This window comes from Xiphophorus hellerii, chromosome 7, assembly GCF_003331165.1.
Source record: "Xiphophorus hellerii strain 12219 chromosome 7, Xiphophorus_hellerii-4.1, whole genome shotgun sequence".
NCBI lineage: Eukaryota > Metazoa > Chordata > Actinopteri > Cyprinodontiformes > Poeciliidae > Xiphophorus > Xiphophorus hellerii.
In genome coordinates this window covers 2,635,023-2,657,633 of record NC_045678.1, presented here as the reverse complement: position 1 = coordinate 2,657,633, position 22,611 = coordinate 2,635,023, and the positions used below count along the sequence as shown (strand labels likewise).

At 41.3% G+C, this 22,611-nt stretch overlaps 2 protein-coding genes and 1 long non-coding RNA gene across 7 annotated transcripts in view; 1 reads left to right on the top strand and 2 right to left on the bottom strand.

The window, feature by feature from the left end:
* The first annotated feature begins 5,040 nt into the window (after positions 1-5,040).
* The window catches only part of LOC116723046 (uncharacterized), a 19,260-nt gene continuing 1,689 nt past the window's right edge, over positions 5,041-22,611 (top strand). Inside the window, exon 1 of one of the 2 annotated variants that reach the window (XR_004339893.1) lies at positions 5,041-5,075. This is a non-coding gene — a long non-coding RNA (uncharacterized LOC116723046). Of the gene's footprint in view, positions 5,080-22,611 lie in introns of both variants that reach the window. The other variant, XR_004339891.1, reaches the window with a different exon arrangement.
* LOC116723045 (acetylcholinesterase collagenic tail peptide-like) lies at positions 5,323-15,507 on the bottom strand. The gene is made up of 15 exons (XM_032567576.1): positions 15,117-15,507; positions 13,580-13,706; positions 13,218-13,330; positions 13,030-13,071; positions 12,883-12,909; positions 12,729-12,800; positions 11,122-11,187; positions 8,714-8,740; positions 8,585-8,629; positions 8,469-8,504; positions 8,305-8,385; positions 8,028-8,124; positions 7,269-7,378; positions 6,899-7,018; positions 5,323-5,635 (listed from the first exon to the last, which is right to left on the bottom strand). The coding sequence occupies exons 2-15, from the start codon at positions 13,653-13,655 to the stop codon at positions 5,606-5,608; spliced, it is 942 nt and encodes a 313-aa protein (XP_032423467.1). The 5' UTR covers positions 13,656-13,706; positions 15,117-15,507; the 3' UTR covers positions 5,323-5,605.
* rif1 (replication timing regulatory factor 1) overlaps positions 16,671-22,611 on the bottom strand; it is a 27,485-nt gene continuing 21,544 nt past the window's right edge. For 3 of the 4 annotated variants that reach the window (XM_032567572.1, XM_032567574.1, XM_032567573.1), the window contains 7 exons: positions 19,450-22,254; positions 19,228-19,356; positions 19,068-19,154; positions 18,660-18,775; positions 18,389-18,539; positions 18,190-18,313; positions 16,671-17,423 (listed from right to left, as the gene is read on the bottom strand). In XM_032567572.1, the coding sequence (XP_032423463.1) occupies positions 17,131-17,423; positions 18,190-18,313; positions 18,389-18,539; positions 18,660-18,775; positions 19,068-19,154; positions 19,228-19,356; positions 19,450-22,254 (3,705 nt within the window). In that variant the 3' untranslated portion in view covers positions 16,671-17,130. The remainder of the gene's footprint in view (positions 17,424-18,189; positions 18,314-18,388; positions 18,540-18,659; positions 18,776-19,067; positions 19,155-19,227; positions 19,357-19,449; positions 22,255-22,611) is intronic. The other variant, XM_032567575.1, reaches the window with a different exon arrangement.

The window sequence follows — 22,611 nt, the reverse complement described above, 5'->3', positions numbered from 1 at the left end:
GGAGGAGGCGTGGCTTCAATATTTAAGAATACCATGAATGTAGTAAAATCTCTTTGGGTCACTTCACCTCTTTTGAGTATCTTGGAATTGAGGTTAAAGGCCACAAACGAACTTTGACAGTAACTCTATACAAAACTCCAACTTTTGTGGAAAATTTCTTTACTGACTTGAATGAGCTTCTATCTCTTATATGTATTGACTATGATTGTTTAATAATTGTCAGTGATTTCAACATTCATGTTGACAACCCCCAAGACAGAGGGGCAAAAAAGCTCGCTAATATTTTAGAGACTTTTGGTCTAACACAACATGTCAAACAAGCAACACACACTCAAGGACACACACTGGACCTAGTTATCAGTAAGGGTGTAAATATTTCCAATGTCTCTGTAACTGATGTCGCTCTGTCGGATCACTTAGCTGTTATCTTTGAAAGTTCTTTATCTGTTAACCCACTTATACAAACAGCAACTATCACAAAACGTTCTCTCACTGAAAACACAGCAGAAACTTTTAATCAAATCTACTCTTCTTCCTCACCCTTAAGCTGTAATGATGTAGATAAGTTGGTAAATGATTTTCAGTCTAAAGTCTCAGATATTATTGATTCCATTGCCCCAATTAAAATGAAGGTTGTGTCTGGTAAAAAGAAATCTCCATGGAGAAATGCACAAACAGTTAGATCTGCAAGACAACTCTGCCGTAGGGCAGAACGAAAATGGCGTAAAACTCAACTTCACGTTCACTAGGACATCTATAAAGAAAGACTACGTAACTATCATTTAACACTAAAACATGCAAGAGAGGCTTTCTTTGCAGATGTCATAAACAAAATCATTAACAATGCTCGAGCTTTATTTGCAACAGTTGACAGAATCACAAACCCTCCTGTGACGTTACCGCCTGAATTCCAATGTATTGCCACCTGCAACCAGTTTTCCAGCTTCTTTTCAGAGAAAATTCAAAAAGTCCTGCCTGTTATTGCTGCTGATCTGATCCAAATAGTAAACTCATTGCTCTCATCAGGCGTTTTCCCCCAGGCTTTGAAAACAGCAGTAATCAACAGCAGTAATCAAACCACTTATAAAAAAGAACAATCTGGACAAATCACTAATGCAGAATTACAGGCCGATCTCCAACCTCCTATTCATCAGCAAAGTTATTGAAAAAGCTGTGTAAACAATTAAATAGATTCCTAATGATAACCAACCGCTTTGACTCGTTCCAGTCTGGTTTCGAGCTTACCACAGCACAGAGACCGCCCTCGTAAAAGTGTTCAATGACATCCATATAAATACGGACTGTGGGAGAACCACAGTGCTGGTTCTGTTGGACCTCAGTGCAGCTTTTGACACTGTTGACCATGACATATTACTGAATTGACTGGAGAGTTGGGTCGGACTCTCCGGTCCAGTGCTTAACTGGTTTGAATCTTACATAAAGAACAATAATTTCTTTGTTTCAATTGAAAACTTCTCATCAAAGAGGTCAAAGGTCACATGTGGGGTACCCCAAGGTTCAATCCTAGGACCCCCTTTATTCAATATTTATATGCTCCCACTAGCTCAGGTTATAACAGGAAATAATATTAGCTACCATAACTATGCAGATGACACACAGCTCTACATTACGATGTCACCAGGTGACTCAGAGCCCATCCAATCACTGAACAGATGCTTAGAACAGATAAATGCGTGGATGTGCCAAAACTTTCTCCAGCTGAACAGAAACAAAACTGAAGTTATTATTTCTGGACCTAAAGAGGAACGATCAAGAGTCAATGCACAGCTTCAGTTATTACAACTGAAAACCAGCAATCAGGCCCGAAACCTGGGAGTAGTGATGGACTCTGACCTGAACCTCCAGAGCCACATAAAGACAGTTACAAAGTCGGCCTTCTATCACCTGAAGAACATTTCCAGGATTAAAGGACTAATGTCTCAGCCAGATCTAGAGAAACTCATCCATGCGTTCATCTTCAGTCGTATTGATTATTGCAACAGCGTCTTCACAGGTCTGTAAAACAAATCAATCAAACAGCTGCAGCTGATCCAGAATGCTGCTGCTCGCGTTCTCACTAAAACCAGGAAGATAGAGCACATAACACCAGTTTTAAAGTTCCTACACTGGCTCCCTGTAGCTCAAGGAATAGACTTTAAAATACTGTTGTTAGTTTATAAATCACTGAACGGCTCAGCACGACAATACATTAAAGATCTACTGTTATTGTATCAACCCTCCAGACCTCTCAGGTCTTCCGGTTCTAGTCTGCTCTGCATCCCCAGAACCAGAACCAAACGAGGAGAAGCAGCTTTCAGCATCTATGCACCACAAATTTGGAACAAACTTCCACAAAACTGTAAAACAGCTGAAACACTGACTTCTTTTAAATCTCGAGTAAAAACCCACCTGTTTAGAATTGTATTTGAAATGTAATTAATTACAAATTTATTGATGGAACCTGACTTAATGTCGTGTTTTGATTGTTGATTCTATGTTGCATTGTGTTTCTGTGTTTGTAATGATGTAAAGCACTTTGAAATGCCTTGCTGCCGAAATGTGCTATACAAATAAAATTTGATTGATTGATTGATCAACACTTGCCACAGGTATTACAGCACTTTAATTATGACCCAATTTTTGTAAAATTACAAAATTTACAAGTTGAAAGCATTCCCATTAACAATCTTTTAATCCTTCATTGTCTGCTCAGTCTCCAATAGAGAAGAATGGGGCTAACAAACCAAACGTCCCACCAAAATTGGTAGGTGGAAAGTTATCAACACCTGCCACAGGTTTTACAGTATTTTAATCACAACTCACTACAATCCACCTTTTAAAATTCAGCAATACTTGTCATGGTGATGAAAGTATGTGATTCCATTCCAATTATTATTGCTTACATGAGGTTTGGCAAACATACAGCTCATTACAGTGGATTTCTTCATATTTTGCGAGCCACATTCGTTTGCTGCACAAAACAAAATCCATAATATTTACAGTAAAAATGATGAAATACCAACAGTTAAATCCAAAGTATTATATTACCATATACAATTCATAGCGTAACTCAGGAAACATAAATTTCACATATATTTGTTCAATGAAGTCATATTAAATGAAGTAGAATTTGATTAAAAAGTTAATTTACTTTAGTAACTTAATTGACTAAGTAAATAAACTTAAATTTCAGCAATACTAGTCATGCTAGCATTGCATCAGTAAATAAACTATTTTTATTTACTGATCAGTAAATAAACATTAAATAAACATGCAAATAAACATCAGTCTATTTACACATACACTGATGTTTTCAAACCTTTATTTAATTTAATTTTTATTTTATAAATTTATTGTGGAAATTTTAGAAATTGTAAAATTCATGGAAAAATACTGTAATGATGCTAGCAGTTAGTCACCCTAAAATTACTCTTAAACATTAAACTATAGCAGTTTTGCTGGTGATGCATCAAGCAGAAAAATCTTAGTGTATGACAAATGTGTGTTCGGCGTAAAATTACAACTAACACCAAATGTATCACTTGATAAAAAGTAGCAGAAACGTCGGCAGTATTAGTTTTCCCTGTAATCATTTGATTCCTGATCTGTCGTTGAATTGTTACCAAGATACTTAAACCACCTCATCTGCTGGTAATGTTTAGGAAAACCAATTGCACCCTCGCTACTGTCAAACTGCCTCACAATCCAGTAGATTGCCATCATTAGTGTGTGAATGTGTCCTTTGATATTTCTATTTGATATATAAAGGGCATTATAAGAAAAAATTATTATTAAGGAAATTATATGAAACCAAAATATCACACTAACTTTCTATTCTCTATTATTATGCTGAGGAACACAAGGGATATATGCATGCATCCAAGCACACATACATCCATACATACAGTGTATATACATATACTGTATATATTCTTACATTAACTTAAGTTCAGGAGCTTTGACACACCCAAACCACAACTCCAATTTTCCAGTTTTCCAGTGTATTTATACTCTGTGCACCCATTCTCTATTGCGTTTCGTCAACCCCACCCTCTCTTATCATTTGCCTCTTTTACCTCACCCCACTTCAATCGATCAAATCTTCCCCTTTCTCCCATCATCCTCATCCCCCTTTTCCTTCCTTCCATGCCATAACCATGCTTTACTCCTTTTTGCTGCAGGTTACATCTGAGAAACCCACAGGGACCTGAAGAACCTGAGGTAGGTGGGCTTGGGAAAATAAGCGGAACACATTTTCCTGAAGACCATACCCCACTCTGAGTCTTCATCTCCCAAGACCTCCAGCATTATCCTCAGATCCAAGCTCATTCATCCCTCCATCCTCTTCCTGCAATAAATCTTTCAACTTATACCTTTGTGGTGGGGTCCTTGCTGCTAGTGAACTCAGGCACATCTGGGGGAGGGACATGAACCCCTGCGCCTTTTATTCTTGATGCCCCAAGTGCACTTTTTTGAGGGTTTTTAAAAAAATGTTTATCTGTGAGGCCTGCTTGTGACCCTCAACAATAGTATTTAGCTAAATATAACAATTTACCAAAATTAGTTATTCTGGCTGCCCTCTGTCTAATAATGACTGAGGATTCTCTAATATACATACTTATGAAGCCTAGGCGCAAATTCAAACTGGAAGACTCTTTAGCCCCACCTGCATCATCTAATCGGCGCGTCCCGCTCATCGCCACCGACCTATCAACGCTGGACCAAGCTACGTCACGGCCAATCACCAACCAAACTCTAGTTGATAAGGACCTCCATCCATGGCATCTTCCGCTTTTCAGCTGTGCTCAACCCTCCTCCACCCCTTCTCCACCTCCACTCTCCCGGCTCTCCAGGCATACATCATCCACCGACCTCCACCACCAGTGTCGGTGGATGACATTCCTAACTTACATCGGGAATGCTCATCCGAGCTTATTGCAATTCACAGCTCGATGTCCTCAGCCGGGGCCCGAGCGCCAAAGAACTTTAATTTATGTACAGTACAGACCAAAAGTTTGGACACACCTTCTCATTGAATTCAATTAGAAAGTGTGTCCAAACTTTTGGTCTGTACTGTATGTCATTAAACCTTTTTAATCGCTGTCTTTCTCCGTCTGAGTCTCTCCAGATTGAAATATACACATACATACATACATACATACATACATACATACATACATACAGTGAGAAAAACTGTGTATTTATAATTGGTATATTTAAATATCTGGTTTCAAATGTCTAATCATAAATCTGCTGCTCACATATTCATGCACCATGGATTGAACACAGACACACACATTTACATGTTGACAACATATTGTCTGACGTTGCAAAAGTGATGAGAGCTTTATTGGCGTTTTTGTTTTAAGGTCTTTAGCTGCTTACAACACAGTTTTCCATTTATGATGGACAAGTGTTTGCACGAGGGAAATCTAAATTTGAAAAACAATTGTTTAAAAAAAAAATCCTCATAAATGAAAAAATACCAGACATGCAGAGATTCTTAATCTGGACTCAGTGACTCTTTGAAACCAGTAAAATGTTGCATGAGAGGGAGAAGGAATCGATCTGATGATCCATCAGGCAGCTTGGAAGGATCACCCAGTTAGATGTCAGGGTGTAGTCTGCGGCCCTCCTGGTCCAAACAGGGAGACAGAGCAAAAACACACAGAGAATGGATGGCTATGTTAAAGTACCTTTTCAATATAACAACCTATAAGAAGGCAATTATTGTGAAGTCATATTTTGATTCTAAATGTTATGTTATGTATTGGCTGAAAGGCAGTCAATCAAAATGAAATAAAATAAAGGTTTGAAAACATCAGTCTGTGTACAAATAATTACTTAGTGAATTAAGTTACTAAAGTAAATGAACTTTTTATTCAAATTCTATTTCATTTAAATGACTGCATTGAATATGCTGCAATCTACTCATAAGGAACAATAACATATGGTACCTAAAGACAATCATACTGCAAAAAAAAACTTGATCTTTTCTATAATTCACAATATCTTATCAAAGCCGAATCACTGTAAAATACTTGGTGCTAGTCCTGGTGTAAGGATTGTTAAACATAATTTAATGGGACAAAAAAATGTATAAACGTCGAATAAAGACATGAAAATAAATTTTACTTCAAAATATTGAAGTCATCTTCATTTGGTCCAGCTCTTTTTTTTCCTCTCCCCTCCAGGTGTCCTTTTTGTGGGCTCTAGTGTCCCTTATATGAAAGTAGACTGACAGGAAAGGGGGAAGGGCAGGGGGGAAGACATGCGGCAAATGTCGCCGGGTCCGGGAATTGAACCCGCGACGACCGCGTCAAGGACTCAAGACCTCCAAACGTGGGTCGAGCTATCCCCTATGCCACCACAGCATGCCCTGGTCCAGCTCTTTTTAAATGTGTTCATTTTAATTTTCCTCTCTAGTAGAACTGGTCCCATCCATGCACGTGTTTCATGCATGACGCACACTTTTCATGCCTCCTCAATACGAATACTTTTTGGCATGATTTAACTTTCTGTCAACTCTGTGGATTAACTGAAGGAACGTCTGTGTTAAAACTTCTTCCTGTGTATGTGTTGATGTTCTGGGGTGTTAATGAAGATGGATGCTCTCCGCGCACGTCTAGACTTCTGTAATCTCAAACTTGTGGAGCTAAACTGTTTCAGGATGTTTGACACATCCTGAAGGAACATCTGTTCACTGGTTGCAGATGAGGATCTAGCAGAAGGCTAGATTACATTAGATGTTCAAGAAAACTTAAATGTTAGATCATGTCAGACCAAATAACGTTTTTTATGTTCTGATAAATAAAACCTAGAGGAGGTATGTCTTTCTGATAATATTGTATTTCTATTCCCTCTAAACTTCTTGGATTGCCTCTCCGGCGGCGGTTACCAGGACGTTCATCCACTGGGAATCTGTGTAGATGTAGAGAGATCTTCTGTCCGTCCGCAGCACCATCACGTTCTCCGCCCGCAGCCGCCTCATCTCTTTCTCTCCGTCTGCGACAAACACCTGCAGAAATAAAGATGGGATGAATATTTATCCTAAAGAAAGGGAGAAATCAAGATACCTGAGACAAGAAGAAGCTCACAGAATTTAACAGGATCTCAAACAAATGAGGCCTAAATGTCAGGATGCATATCTGGGGCCCTCTGCGGCCCCCTGCTGGAAGCATGCCGCCTCCATTTATCAGACCTCAGGTCGATGTGTTGATTGTTGGAACCACATTGTTCAATCAGTGGGAGTGGGTGAGTTTACTGACCGTCAGGACGTTGTCCGATGGTCTCTGTGAACTTTGACCCTGTGGGCAGCTGCAGGGGGCCGGGGGTCCTCTGCTGCCGGAGTCTCCCTGCAGGCCAGGCAGGATGTACACTGGAACAACACAAGCTGCTTCACTCAGCCAGGACCAGAGCACCTAACTTCTTATCAGATATGTCAGCATGTTGTGCTCATGCTTTGATTCAACAATGAAATTGTAGGAATGTGGATCAAACGCTACATATGGTAAACATTAGAGTTTGAAAAGTTTCTAAGGCTCACAGATCCCTTTATCTCCACTGCATGGAAGGTCTGACTCCTGCCTGCTGAAATGAGCAACTCTGCAGAAATGTTGTACAGGACTCCAAAGACAGCTGAGTTGTTCTTTTCACCATGTGCCCCTTTTCTACTGTCACCCTGGGTAACTGCCAATATTTGAAACCATCTCAACATCCATGATTACACATGAAAGGTCATAACAAATTTATAAAGTCCAGGTACATGTAACGACCTTTCAGGAGGTATTAAACTTACTTCTCATTGAGCCCACATTTCTGTATTAAACAATAATTTTTTATTGTAATATTCTAATGGATTTTCATTAAATGTAAGCAGAAAATCAACATTAACAGAAATAAAAAAAACATCAGACTGTGTGGAATTAATCTACATAATTAGTTATACTTGGTGAATGGAGTGAAATGAGTTATATTTTTATAAATATAACTATTTTATATTGATTTTATTTTTCTTCCATACAAACCTTGTCCAGGTAGACCAGGCTCTCCATGTAGACCAGGCAGTCCTGCTGCACCGGGGTCTCCCTGTTCCCCAGCCGGTCCCATAGAACCTTTTAAGCCCTGCACACAATTACTGACTTACTGACTCTTTGAAAAATCAATGTTTGAATATACTCTATAGATACATACTGTACATTCCTTCCACTTCACAATTATGCTCTACTTTGTGTTGATCTACTACAATTAGTGAGAAATCATGAATACTTGCAGTATGCATGCAGTACATCTGTGTGCACCTACCATCTTTCCTCTGGTTCCTGGCTCTCCTCTTGTTCCCTGCTCCCCCATCAGACCTCTGTCTCCCTTCTGGCCCAGGTGTCCCTGAGACAGGACATGTATTCTGTCACAGCCTCTCCGTCATGCAGCTTTTACATTCGCCTAACACTCATCAGTCAGAGTTTCACCTGTTCTCCGGCCGTCCCAGGGATGCCACGCTCGCCCTGCGGACACACACATACACACCAGATCCGAGTGTGTTTCATTCAGCACTGAGTGGAGGAAAAAGATCTGACTTCCTAACCTTCTCTCCTGAGGGGCCTCTGTGTCCTTTGAGACCCTTGTCGCCCTGATAATGAGAGAGAAAAGACAGCAGATGAGAGATGAGCAGCTCAGAGAGGGTTGGCAGGAAAAGGAAGGAGATGTTCCTCACCCCGAGTCCTGGATGACCTTTACTGCCCTGTAACAACACAACACAAACTCACTTAGGTCCATTCTGTGGTCCACTTGTGCTAAATTCATAAACCCCAACAGGGCCGGCCCAAGCCTTTTTGGGGCCCCAACCAGATTTTAATTTGCCTCTTCCCCATACCAACATGTCAAAACCAGATACTTCATCATTCCTAGGCTACACCATAACAGCAGTTATTAGCTTACACTTCAAAAACTAAATCGTACCAAGAATTTTTGTTTAGTTCTAGTGCAAACATCTTAGTACAAATGAAATAAAACAAAACTAGCTTATCAGTACATTTTAGCAAGAAATAGCATCTTGTATTAAGTCAGTAATTCCTTAATATTGATGGAAACATATTTGTTCTACTGGCAGATTATTTCACTTATAACATGGAAAAAAAGGTGTTGTTATAAGTGAAACAATCTGCAAGTGGAACTAGAACTTTTTCATCAATATTAAGGAATTATTGATTTAAAACAAGCTCCTATATCTTGCTGAAAAGTTACTTATAAATTAGTTTGGTCTTATTTCAAATGTACTAAGATATTTGCACAACAATACTTGGTCAGACTGTGTTTTTTCAGTCTACATCATTCTGGTTATTATGGTTGTTGATTTTAACCTTACAGGAGAAGCAAACAAGCAAAAATGGTCTAATTTGTATTTTGAGATTCAGAATGTTATTTAAGTGTAAGATATTAACTTAACTACTTTAAAAATAACACCTGCAGACAAACACTTAACTTACACTAGAGTTAGCAAGTTCAATATCTTTTATTTTTAACTTGGAACAGAAAGTGTACATTGGTGGTAATGATGGGTCTGGTGTTATGCCAAGAAACGCATGCCTGCCGAGAAACGCATGCCCTGTAGCGGGAGCACGCATCGCTCTAAACTCTCGCACATTCATGAGAAAACGGACTGAAATATGACTGAAGAGGAAACTTTTAAAGATATTCGTAACATTATCATGTTTCTTAACCATGTAAGCCATAAAACGGTGGGTTTTATTAATTGAAATAAATATGGTTTTTACAGCTTTATTGAGACACATGAGTCGAACGTTTTTCAGTCAGTGTCTGATGAAAATGTTCTCCGCAGATGGTTTGAAATTCCCCGATTTTTCTTTTAACACCATAATAGCTTAAAGCATTACAAAACAGAGGCCCATTATGTAGAACATTTTATATCATCCTTAACTGTCTAGTCTAATAATGTAGGGGAGGTCGGGGGGGCGGGGGGGGGGGGGGGGGGGGGGGGGGGGGGATGCATTTTAATTTCTGAGCCTGCCAATATTTGCATCTATTATCCTGTTGATATGAAACTTATAGCAGTAGCTCAGAGAACAAATGTCATTACATAGAAAAGGTGAAATGCCTCTTAACTCTTCATTTCTTTCAGCCTCAAGGCAAACGAAAGGTTTCGTAGTTTGGGACCATTTTGATCTTACATCAGAAAATAAGGTATTGGTTGTCACTTTGTTGTTGTTTCATCCGGTTCTTTTCAGTTTCTACTTGATCTATCTGAATCCAAATTCAGCTGAAATTGACTCTTAGTTTACTTTCACATTATGTTCTGCAGGTTAAATGTTGCATATGTTCGACAGAACTGTCTTATTTAAATAAATCCACCTCCTCAATGCTGAGGCATCAGAATGAAGTCCCAGATACACCCAGGATAAACTCAGGTATACAGCCATTCTACAAATTACTCAGTTGCTTTTTTATAAATGATTTCATATAAATGTATTGTTTACTTCATTTTTTTCTACAGCAAGAGAAGTTGTGTCAAAAAAGCATAACAGACTAATTTCAAAATGTTGGAAAAAACGTATTTTTTTGAATGAAAATTTGTGAAAAAAACCAAAAACAAAAACAGTCCACAACCATCCTCATTCCAAACACGTTCACTTAAATTCTCACTTTATGATACATGTTCACATTATTTATTGACTGTATCTAAGAATATCAAATATATTTTGAATTTAACTGAAGATATAACATAATACAATATGTAATATACAATAAAATACAATGACTTAAATCTTATTGTATAGACTAGGTCATCAAATCAGTCTGTCAACTACGTTGCCTGTAGGGATTTTTAATGTCCAGCAGGTGTCAGTATTCAGTGACACAGTATCGACACAGTATCAATACAGTTTTGCTTTGGGTCAAAACGCTTCATGATGCCTCATTTATCCATCACTAGTAGGAAGTGTAAAATGTGTAATCTATTACTACAAAATAAAATCAGATGGTACTCTTGGGCCCCCCCTGGTGGTGTTGTTCTACATATTGTATTTATCAGATTTTTTTTTAAATAGTTGAGACATTTTTTCCATGAATTGGTAAAATGTAAGATGAATTAAAGCTTTGTTGTACCTTTATCATCCCAGGAGTTCCGATGTCTCCATACAGACCCCTCCAGCCTCTCTCACCTTCCTCCCCCTGCGGGACACAGTGACCTACATCAGCTCCAGGCTTCCAAAGGTCAATGCCCTTTATCACCATTTCTATCATATTTGCTGCAAAAGTTTCATTTTCCAACATGATTAATACTTACTTTAACAACCTGTTGTATACAATATTTGACATGTATTTTGCCTTCTACTTGATTATCATTACAGTTCAGTACAGTGCAGTACAGTGCAGTACGGTGCAGTACGGTGCAGTACGGTTCAGTACAGTGCAGTACAGTTCAGTACGGTGCAGTACGGTGCAGTACGGTTCAGTACAGTTCAGTACAGTTCAGTACAGTGCAGTGCAGTGCAGTACGGTTCAGTACAGTGCAGTACGGTTCAGTACGGTGCAGTACGGTTCAGTACGGTGCAGTACGGTTCAGTACAGTTCAGTACAGTTCAGTACAGTGCAGTGCAGTGCAGTACGGTTCAGTACAGTTCAGTACAGTGCAGTGCAGTGCAGTACGGTTCAGTACGGTGCAGCGATTTGTTTGTTTTTAGCCTTTTCAAAATGTCTGCTCCCAGGAAATTGATCAAAAGTTATAAGAAAAGTAATATCTGGATTGTTTTTCATTTTCACTGAAAGCTTTGTGTTTTGAGATGATGCATAATTACTTAAAATATATATTCTTCATATTCAGTTTAAATCATTTAAAATGTGGGTAGTGCAGATATGAATGAACAGTCAGGTAACATTTTTTTTACGGTAATCTATGCCACCATGCAGCCACACACTATTTTGTTTATGTAACAATTGTCACTAAACGGTCAGGCCTTTGGACACAGTTAATGATTTCTCCATGTCCATGTTTTTATATGCACAGTATTAACCACGACAGCAGAAATGGGAGCCTTAAATGTGGAAATGGAGAACTTGCTGGAGACTCAATTAAAGCTTTCAGATGAATCAATTTAGACTTAAATCAATTGAAAAATTATATAAGTCTTTTATCTGTGTTCCACTTTTGTGTACTTCCATTGGTTGGTATGATTTTAGTCTTTATTCCTAATTAGCAATCAAATTTTACTTGTGTTTAGATTTGTGGCCTGAGCCCGACCCGAGCCGGGTTGGGACACCATCATTTGCTCCATGGTCAGGTCTGGGTCAGGCTCAGGCTCCCGGTGTGTTTAACAAGCCTGCAATGCATGCAGCACTCAGAAGACCACATGAGAACACACCATGCAAAGTGGTGTTAATCTACTTATTATAGTCTAGACAGAGGAGTAGATGGTTTAATGAACAAAGTAAATAGGGTGCCGCAGTTCATTAGCCTGAAACAGGTGCAGTCGCTGCATGTGGGTCAGGCTGGTCGGGTTGGATTTCTTAGGCCTGATCTAAACTAGCATGTGACGACATAAATGGAGGCTTTGCTGGGATCTTTGAAATGACAGTGTTGACTGGCTTAACAAACCTTAGATTCTTTTAGCATCCTTTTCAATTGTTGGTCATTATCTTAACAACATAAGCATATGTTGGGACACATGTCCCTGACTTGTATAGATTTTCAAATGCTATAAACTGCCTTTTACCTTCTGACCTGGTTTTCCCAGAGGACCTTGTGGTCCTGGCTCTCCTTTTGGACCTGTCACACCAGGTTTCCCCTAAAACAAACAGAATTAAGGAGCTATTTCTTTTAATCTATTACATTAAAAAAAAACAGATAAAATTTGTTCTGTTCTGTACCTTTGCTCCTCGCAGCCCTCTGCAGCCCTTTAAACATAAAACATCACAAAGCGCTCTGTAATGCGTCAAAAAAATATGTCTTCTATGCCATTGTTCTGGGTAGCCTTAGCAACGATTAGTATATAAAATAGAAAAGGTCCTTCCCACCTTTTCCCCTGTGGGTCCTGTGATGTGTTCTGTCATGTCGACCTGAAGGTATAAGGATAACAGGCTCAGCATCGCTGGATGCTTTTATTCATCGTTTGCAACCCAACGACATTAGAAACTAAAGCTGAGAACTAAATGTACTGCAGAGCTTGTTTTTTAACTGGTGTGTGAGCAAAAGGCCTCCTTACCATCAGCTCTGCTTTGTGTTTGATTGGAGGAAACATCGGAGGAGGCAGAGGAGGCAGGATGAAGACTTCACATTTCCGAGCCGGCCCCCTGCTGCCTCTACTCACTGGAAATCCTGTATGCACACAAGTAACATAAACACGTAAAATACTGCCAGAACATTATAGACACTGAGAAAGACTTGTAGTCCATGTGAAGCCAAATATCGGTTTAAAAAGTGTCAGCCGACCACCAATCTCCCAAAACTAAGGAAGTCTGGGCCGATATATCGGTGAACCCTTACTGGAGGAGTTCAGGGATTTTGCTACTCTGACTAAGCAGCGATGAGATGAGGTTCTGGGGACAGTGTTCACTTTTCACTTACGGGATGTTAAAGAGGAAGCTGCATGTGGGAGGCCAGAAAGTAATGTAGTCCACCCCAGAAGCAGCATCGTCAGCATCTCTTCTCTTCATGAAGCAGCAATCAGATGACCACAACTTCAGAAATGAACCTTTGAAAAGAAAAACTCTCTTGAGACGTTCTGGGTTGTTACAACACAAACAATTCTGCCTGTGACTTCACACGCAGCTTCATTTGTAGCAGTGATTTCACCACTTCCACAGGTTAAGAGTGTTATCAATCAGGTCGTTTCAGGTTAAAGTCTCAGTATCATTATATCAATTTGTAAAACTGAAATTGATCAATAGAGCAAAATTATAGCCAGGAGGTTCGTTATGTTTACAGTGGAAGGAAGCTTTTTGTTGTTGACTATGACTTTAAGGTATTTAGAGTAGAATCAGAAATGAAAAAATTAAATAATACAGAGAATATAGAAGGACTCCTTTCACTGGAAGTAAAAGGCTGAGCCCAACGCCTGAAAAACAGACCAAACCCATAATCCAGCCTCCGACAAACTGGAGTCAGGCAAAAGTCAAATCCATCAACTAATAGATCTCCGTTAAAGAACATTGAAATAATCCAACATCAGTTCATCCGTTTCTTTTTGTGCTTTCTTCTCAACCTCCAGTCGGTTGTGGCAGATGGCTGCTTGTACAGACCCAGGTTCTGGTTCTGGTTCTGCTGAAGGTTTCTACCTTTTAACGGGGAGTTTTTCCTCTCCACTGTCGCTACTTGCACGCTCAGTATGGGGGGACGCTGTAAAGTCAACGACTTGATGGAATCCGATGGGTTTCCTAAGAAAGAAAACTTTCTAAACTAGTTTCAATAACAAACTGAGATTAATGCATTGATGGATAACTAGGATCAATACATGGCTGAATTTAAATGACTTTTTAAAAACTTCTTTTGTGCAGTGCTGCTATATGAATAGCTAAACAGAAATTTAATCTGAATAATTGAGCAGATTCAACAGAAATATATAAAAATATCAATTTCATTAAGACAGTTAAGTTGTAAGCTAACAGCTGGTCATAAATCTTCACTCATCCTGTTTCTTGTCTTCCTCATCTGCTCAGTATGTTGCAGTGGTTGTGGTGTATAACACTGGATAAGTGTTGAAAATGATGAAAAGTATTTCAGACAGTGTGCAGATGAGAAAGGATGCAAGTGCCTGGAGCGTTTCTCCACACAGCTGAGCTCTGTTCACACTAAGGATGATCTCAGGAGGATGGAAAAGTTGCAACACTCCGCCTGCAATAATTCATCTCCTGCAGCCTGAAGCCCTTCCAGTACAACGGCCAAAAATGTCTGCAGAGCAAAAAGCCACACACACTAGGAAGAAAGGCTAGAAAAACCTCAACCATCCAAAGAGGTTAAGGAATCCAATCTGACACAATTTAAAGACTTAAAAAAAAAACTCCCTCCACTGAATGATCAATCAGAGGTAAACATGAGGGCATCCACCCTGATGAACTCTTATTCTAGCAGGTTCCCATGCACCGGTCCCTGCACGCTGTCTTACCTTGTCGTTGAATCCTCTGGGACCTCGTCCTGCAGAGCTGGAGCACAATCTGCTAAGCTTGCACGCCTGAATCCGACTCATCTCAATAAAGTGTGGAAACGCAGCACAGCCACTGGCAGAGCTCAGCAGAAATAATCAGATAATTACTTAAAACACTGAGCCAAAGAGGAGCTTGCTCATCAAAGCTCAGAGCAGGAGGAAATCACTGGCATCTTCTGTTAGCTGTTAGCTGTCAGCCTGTCACTGCTGCAGCCAACAGATTTACTACAAAAGGATGGCAGGAAAAAACACACAAACCCTTTCACTTGTCAGGTTAGAGACAGACTATCTGGGCTTTTCCAGATTTAAACAACAGGAAACACATCAGAGGTACAACAATGTCCCATGTTACAGTGTCATTACAATGAAAGTACAGAAAGAAGCAGTACTTGCAAAGTGAAAGTGAAGAACACTTTCACTTTGGCATGGTGATGAAAGAACAAGAACAGATCTGATGGCAGCATGGAGGCCCGGCTGTTACAGCGACAAAGTGTGCAGTTATTAGACATGTCGTCCTTTAGAGGATTTTTATTACTGATCAATCAATTCTAAAATGTTAGTAAACCTCAGACCTGATATTTCAAGAAAATGAAGAGGAGCTTTTGGCCGTTTCAGGAGAATATCTGTTTGTTAGTGTGAAGACTTGTTCTGCAACTAAATGGACAAATGAAAAATGTTTCCATCTCACTTGTTTTCAACTGCTAAAGTGAGGATACAAAATCAAATCAAAATTTACAACTAAACCTGACATTTTAAAAACATGTGACTCTTTCAGTAACAGAAGTCTGTCTGTTTCCTGATCTGAAGATGGATGTAGCAGCAGCCTCCCAGAGCTCGGCTCCTTCACCGTAAATCTGGTTTCAGAAGGATCTACGAGTCCTTAATGGGGTCAGGTGAGGAAGGGGCCGGTCCGTCACTTTTACCTTCACTGGGAAACCCTGCAATGCAGTGCTTGGATGCATGTGATGTTCGCTCTGCCTGCATAAACTAGCGCCGTCAATTATCCCTGCTAAGCTGCAGCTTTTCCTCGTCAGTGGAGCCTGTCGTTAATGCTAGAGCTAGTTAGCACGGCCACTGATGACGGCGGATAAACGGTTTTCCTGAGTTGCTTCTCCCCCATTAACATGTTTGGCAGCACATACATGAAGAGGTTGGTTGACAGCGCCAAGACCCGCCTCCTGATTCTGATTGGTTGTTTTGGGTCAGCAACTGTGCATTTCTGTAGACAGCAGCTCAGGAAGAAGGTGGAGATCGATCTTTTCAGATTCCACTGGTCAACAGCCAAAAAATAGTTTGGAGTTTTCCAACAGTTTTAGGGTGATGTTGATGAGCCGAATCAATTTACATGTACAGTACTTACCTTTACTGTCATAAAGAGCGATGTCTGTCCTACTTATGGACACAGGTACACATCACCAGAAATCTTCAAATTAAATATGAATTCACATTTATGGTCTAAATACATAATGTTCCACACAGCATACGCCGAATGATGACTCGAAGAGAAATCCTGCATAAAGTCTTTACACTGCTTTTATTTAGGAATTTTAATCCACAAAATAAGTATAGAGCACACTGTGGGACAGTCTGTTAAAACAAGAAAAATGTTAAGACAAATAACTGAAGGGATGGAAAAGAAGTTTGATAAAATATACACCACCACAGGCGAGTTGTAAGCAGCCTAAAATCAGCCCGATGGAGGGAAACGCTTCTTATTTACAGAGGTCAAATCCAAAAGTAGGAAGATTCATGCAGGAACGGCTTAAAAACATTCGACGCTGCTTACAATTACTTTTTAAATTTTATAATCTACTCAACAGCTTGATCAGAAAATGAACTGTTCTTAAAAACAACCAATGATACAAAATAAAAATAAAAAAGGTCAATTGATCCAAATTGAAGCCCATAAGATCCTCCATCAGCAGGAAAACCTTCATTCTTCTATTGCAAATTCCTCAGCAGGCTGCGCCGAACCTCAGTGCGTCTGTCCGCTCCTGGGAGTCGTTCTGTGTTTGTCGCTGGCGTGGCAGAGGCGTGCCTGCAGCTCCACCGCTACGCCCCTCATCATGCCTCCCAGCTGCTCGTGCATCTGCAGCAGCTGTTGTGGTGAGCAGCGGCTGAGCTCCAGAGGGGTCGCCCTGCAGGCCAGAGCCTCCACGGCCGCCGGCAGCTCTGCAGCGGGGTCCGCCGGCACCGCGGGTCGCTGCTCCCCGTCCTGGTGCTCCGCCGCGGCGTCTGCAGGCAGCGGCTCGTCCAGCAGCTCTGTGGCTGTGAGCGGACACATGAAGAACACGCAGAAATGAAGGAAAACAACATTTTGTGGTATGTGAGCAGAAGTTAAAGGTGCAATATCAAACTTTTGCAAAAAGAACTTTTTTCCATATTTATTAAAACTGTCATGTTATGGCAGTTTGCTGTGAGACAGATTACACTGGTCAGCAGCCAAGAAACTGTCTGGGGGTTTTCAACAGTTTTAGGGTGATGAGCTAAATCTAAAAATCACATTGGTTTTGCTCTGAACTATGGAGCAACATGAGTATCAAAATGCAGGACTTGTTCTGACATCTGGATCGGTTTCCTGAGAATCTGGATCAGTGAGTGATGAGATTCCATCAGGACCGAAAAGAGACGGAGAATTTTACACAATGAAGACGTAATGCTCAATTTACATGCACTTACCCCTAAAAAATATTTATTATTGAATTTACAGAAATCCAAGTTTTTAACAATTAATACACTCTGTTAGAAAACAATTTTTTTACTCCTAAAACCTTTTTTGGATGAGAAATATTAGCAGAAATGAACTGATAATGTCATAAAAATGTAATCAATTTAGTCAGAAGATCAGATTTCTCCAAACCAAATTAGAATAAAAATCTGACCTGACTGAGAAAAATGGATGTCATGTTTGGATTCATTGGTGCAAAAATAATCCTAATTCAGTTGGAAAAACAGACAACTTCCAAAATATTTTGTAACCCGGTGTTCTCTGTGAGGTAGAGAGCTTTGTTGAAGGCACCCAGTGTTTACCCACCCAGAGTCTCTGCTGAGGTCTTCTCCTCGTCGTCATGGTTGCAAGGACTGGCCGCCTCCTCCACCTCAGAGGTCATCCTCTCCGTTTCGTCGAAGCTCTTCAGCTCATCTGCTCTCCCTTTGCGCTGGACGATAGAAGCTCAGATGTTACAAAGACGCTGATGACAACTTGACCAGCACCGTCGTGACCTGAGGGTTACCTGCTGCTCATAGATCTTCAGCGCCTTCTTGACGTTGGAGATTTTTGGAGATCGGATGGGCAGAGTCTTGATCTCAGACGGAGTCAGGGCACAGAGGTCGCCCACTGATTTGACGTTTCGAGCGCGAATCAGCTGTCCGAACCCTCGAGACCTGTGTGATTAGCCAACAGGAAGCTTGTCAGGACAAGCTGAATGGTTTTTACACCGCCGTCTAACCGTCTTAAGGAACACATGTCGAAATGTTTCAGTGTGTGACGTCTGCCTCTCTCACCACATGGTGGAAGAGATCTGAGAAAGCACAGCCTCCACGGGGGCCGAGCAGCCCACCAGGGACGGGTAGATGCAGTCTCTGGGCACGGCTCGAGGCTCCCGAGTCATTTCAGAAATCTGAGCCAACCAAAGAGAAACCTGTTCTGAAATTTCATGTACAACTAATAATCACTTCTATTGAGACATGGCTGATATGAAAAACATCCACAGCAGAGTTTGAATTTTGGCTAGTTTGACAAAAAAACTGAGTCACCACAGCAAGTGAGATATCAGAGTTGGTCAAAAGTATCAAAATAAGAGCATTAAAGTACATATGGAAATCCAATGTAATGGCTACAACTGTGTTGTAACTCTGCTACAACAAAAGCAGTAAGTTGTTCCCTCCACTTCCCAGAACATGCCGACCTACCAGGCACTTCTTGGAGCTCCTGTAACTTGGACTGTGGATATTTCTGGGGCTCAGGACCAGCGTGCCTTTTGTTGGAGTTGTAATGTGCTGAGTAAAGAAGTAGAGCGTTAAGGAAACTGTCTGTTCCACATGTGAAATACATCACCAGGTTCTTGTATACCTTCTGCTGAGGGACGTTACATCCTTTGGACCTTCTGGGAGAGCTGGTTCTCAGAGCCGGACTGCGCCGGTCGATGTCATCAGCCGTCTCCTGCTGTTGGATGGGGTTAGCGAAAGATACACGGCGGGACTGCGAAGGTAAAAACAATGAAAGCATGACAAACAAATCACAGGTTTTACCAAGTTTTAGTCTTATGGACTTAGAGCTGCATGGGTTACTTACCTTGACAAGAGGAGAGGTCGTTTCCACCTCTAACTGTCTCTTCTGGCATTTCTTGAGGATGCTGTTGGAAGGGGAAGCTGAAGGAGACCATGTTCCCTTCAACAGCCCATTGCTGGGACTCTGTCCGACATCTGGTTCTGTTACAGCCTCCAGGTCTTTTTGTTTAACTGGAGAGTCCTGGGCAGCAGCTTGTGAGGACGCTGCAGTGGTGCAGTCCAGATCAGCAGCACCCGACGTTTCGGTGGCAGGTGCCTTTTCGAGTTTGTCCTCAGATGTCTCAGGTTGATCGTCTTCATTGTCTTGTAGAGTAATGTCCTCCTTAGGACTGGCCTCCGAGACCTGGTGTGTGGCAGACGGTTCCTCCTCTTCAGTGACCTGTGCACACTCCATCTGACTTTGCTGAAGCTCCTCAGGAGAGGGTTCTTCTGGAGGAGGAGCTGGAAAGTCTTGCTGGTCTGAATTTGATTCCTCCTGTTTTTCAGTAACTCCTTCAGTTTCAGAAACCTTTTCTGCTGTTTCTTTGGACGTCTCCGAGGCTTGCAGTTTCTCCTCAGCCGGCAGACATGAATCTTGTGCTGGTGCGTCTCCAAACACAGAAGATTCAAGCACTTCTACTTCTTGTAAAGAATCCTTTTCACTGTTTGAGTCTCTTTGTTCAGTAGTGTCCAGTGACCTGGTATCCTGGGTTGCCTCTTCACTTTCTGTCTTCTTTGAATCTTCTGTCTCCAGAGGTAAATCAGCCAGTGTCTCAGTAATCATTGGGGACTCAGACTCTTCCTCATTTGACTCTGTCTTGCTTCCAGATTCCTTTGGATCTTGGTTCTCTAATGATTCTTCTAAACTGTTTTGTGTCTCCAAATTTTGAGAAGCATCTTCCAATATGTCCTCCTTCGTTTCAAGAGGAAGTGGATTCTTCAGAGATGCTCGAGGTTTCCTCCCTTTCTTTTTGCGAACGGCGTTAACTAAGACTTCTGAGGACTCTGACTCTGGCGTCTCTACACTAGATGCTGATGACTGAGAGGATCTTAGTCTGCCCTTGCCTTGAGACGACCCTGATCCGGATGAATCTAATGACCGAGAACTTTCTGGGGTTGAGCTTTGACTAGATTCTAGTTTGCTCCTTCTGGTCCTGCCTCCAACTCCAGCTTCAGGTTGATTGACAGGGGTGGACGTCTGAGAACGTGTCAACCGTCCTGAAGAGTTGATGCTCTCATCTTTGTCTTCAGACTCTGTTGCTTTGCTTCGCCTGGATCTTCGTCTAATCTGACTGTCAGACGAAGGCGTGACCTGGGACTCTTCCTGGCTACAGTTGTCAATCACAGTTTCTATGGCATTGTCTTGGATAATTTCCTGATTCTGTAGCAAATTTCTAGTTTCACCTTTGGACTCTTCCACTGGAGAAAACATGACGGCATCAGAATCTATCTGTTCTCGAGATTTGTCTTCACACTGGGGAGAAGATGTGACAACGTCTTGCTTTTCCTTTTGGCTCTCACCTTGTTCAGTCTGTTCTTCCGACTTCACCTCCTCAGACTTTTCAGTCTGAGCCAAAGGTACGACCGTTTGGGAGTCAGTGTTTGGGTAGGGATCGTCTTTCTGAGACAGATCTACCATACTCTCTGTAACAGTGTGGTTGAATTCTTCTTTGGGCTTTTCAGAGTCAGCACCCTCCTTTGAAACTTTGCTAATCTCATTGCGTTTTCTGTGCTTTTGACTTTCATGACTGGAGAGTGATTCTGATTTGATGTCAGTCTGGCTAGAATCCAGCCCACTGGTGCTTCTCCTTTTACGTTCAGGAGATCCAAGAAGATCCTCTGAAAGGTTGTTAAGTTTGATCTTCTTTCGGTGTCTTACCTGAGAGTTACTTTGGCTAGATTCATTGGCGTTGCCTTGAGACTTCGATCGCAGCTGGATTCTGCTACTGTTCTCCTCCGCAGCCTGTTTACTTCTTGTGTTCGGTCTGCTTGGTGCCAAATTAGAAGATTCACTTTTTGGATCTTCTCCAGAACGTCTTCTTTTGACGTGTGTGTATTTTGCCTCACGGGTGTCTGGGTCTTCTCCAGGGAGCTGAGGTCTTATTCTGTGGCGTCTGGATCGTCTTGGCTCACCTGAAGGTGTCTGGGTCAGAGATGACTGGGAATCATCCAACACCGTTTCAGATTCCTCATCCTGACTGGAAGAGTTGATTTCTTCTGAGTAACTAGTGCTTTCTTTGTCCTCGTCTTTTGTCTGCGTGTCAGGGATAACATCTTCCTCCTCTGCCGAGTCACTTTGCATTCTCTCAATCAATCTTACCGGCTCACTTCTTGTCCTCGACTCTTTAGGCCTCCGAGGAGACTCGCTTCCAGGACACTGTGGACCAACCGTTTCTGAAGGAGTGGGATCCTGAGAGTTTGGTGCTGTGGATGTCTGTGAGGCCTCAGGGGACAATATGTTCTTCTCGCTAGAGTGATCTTGACTTTTGGACGTCTTTACAAGAGGACCTGTAAAAGACGATCCACTGCTGGGACTGGCCGGCTTTCCCTCGCCATACTTTTCCAAGGTAATAAATGACTGGCGCCGACTGCTGGGTTTTTGAGGAGTCCCCGACACCAAATCAGAAGAAGCAGACGTGTTTGGACTCGCACTGTCTTTTAACTCAACGTCCATGTCTTCAGTCCTCTCAGTGCTTTTAGTAGGCTCCTCCAGAAAAACATCTGCCGAGTCTGGGATGCTCTCCTCCATGTTGTCATCATGTTTAGGACTGGAGTAGTCTTGAGTTTCTTTAGAAAGAATTTCAGCATCTTCTCTGGGTTTCTCTTCTGTCTGAAAAACATTAAGGAAAACACAAAGAAGCTAACTTGTCTGCAGACGTGAGCAAGAACATCCATATAAGGCTTTCAAAGACAAATTTGAACCAGGGTACAAAAGGTAAAATTTAGTCAAAGCTACACATGGAGAAATCCAATCGAAGTGCTTGGATTTTGCAATGACCTGCTCATGATGCAGGTTTTTTTCCTTACTGCAAATAGTAGATTCACACATTGGCCACAGAAAGGTATAACGGGGAATTGGAAGATTGCAAACGATAAAATTTTAAAGTTTCAACAACTTGTAAGGAAATCATAATTTCTTTGTTTTGTAAAGATACCCCCAGCTATAGCACCATAATATGTTGTATGG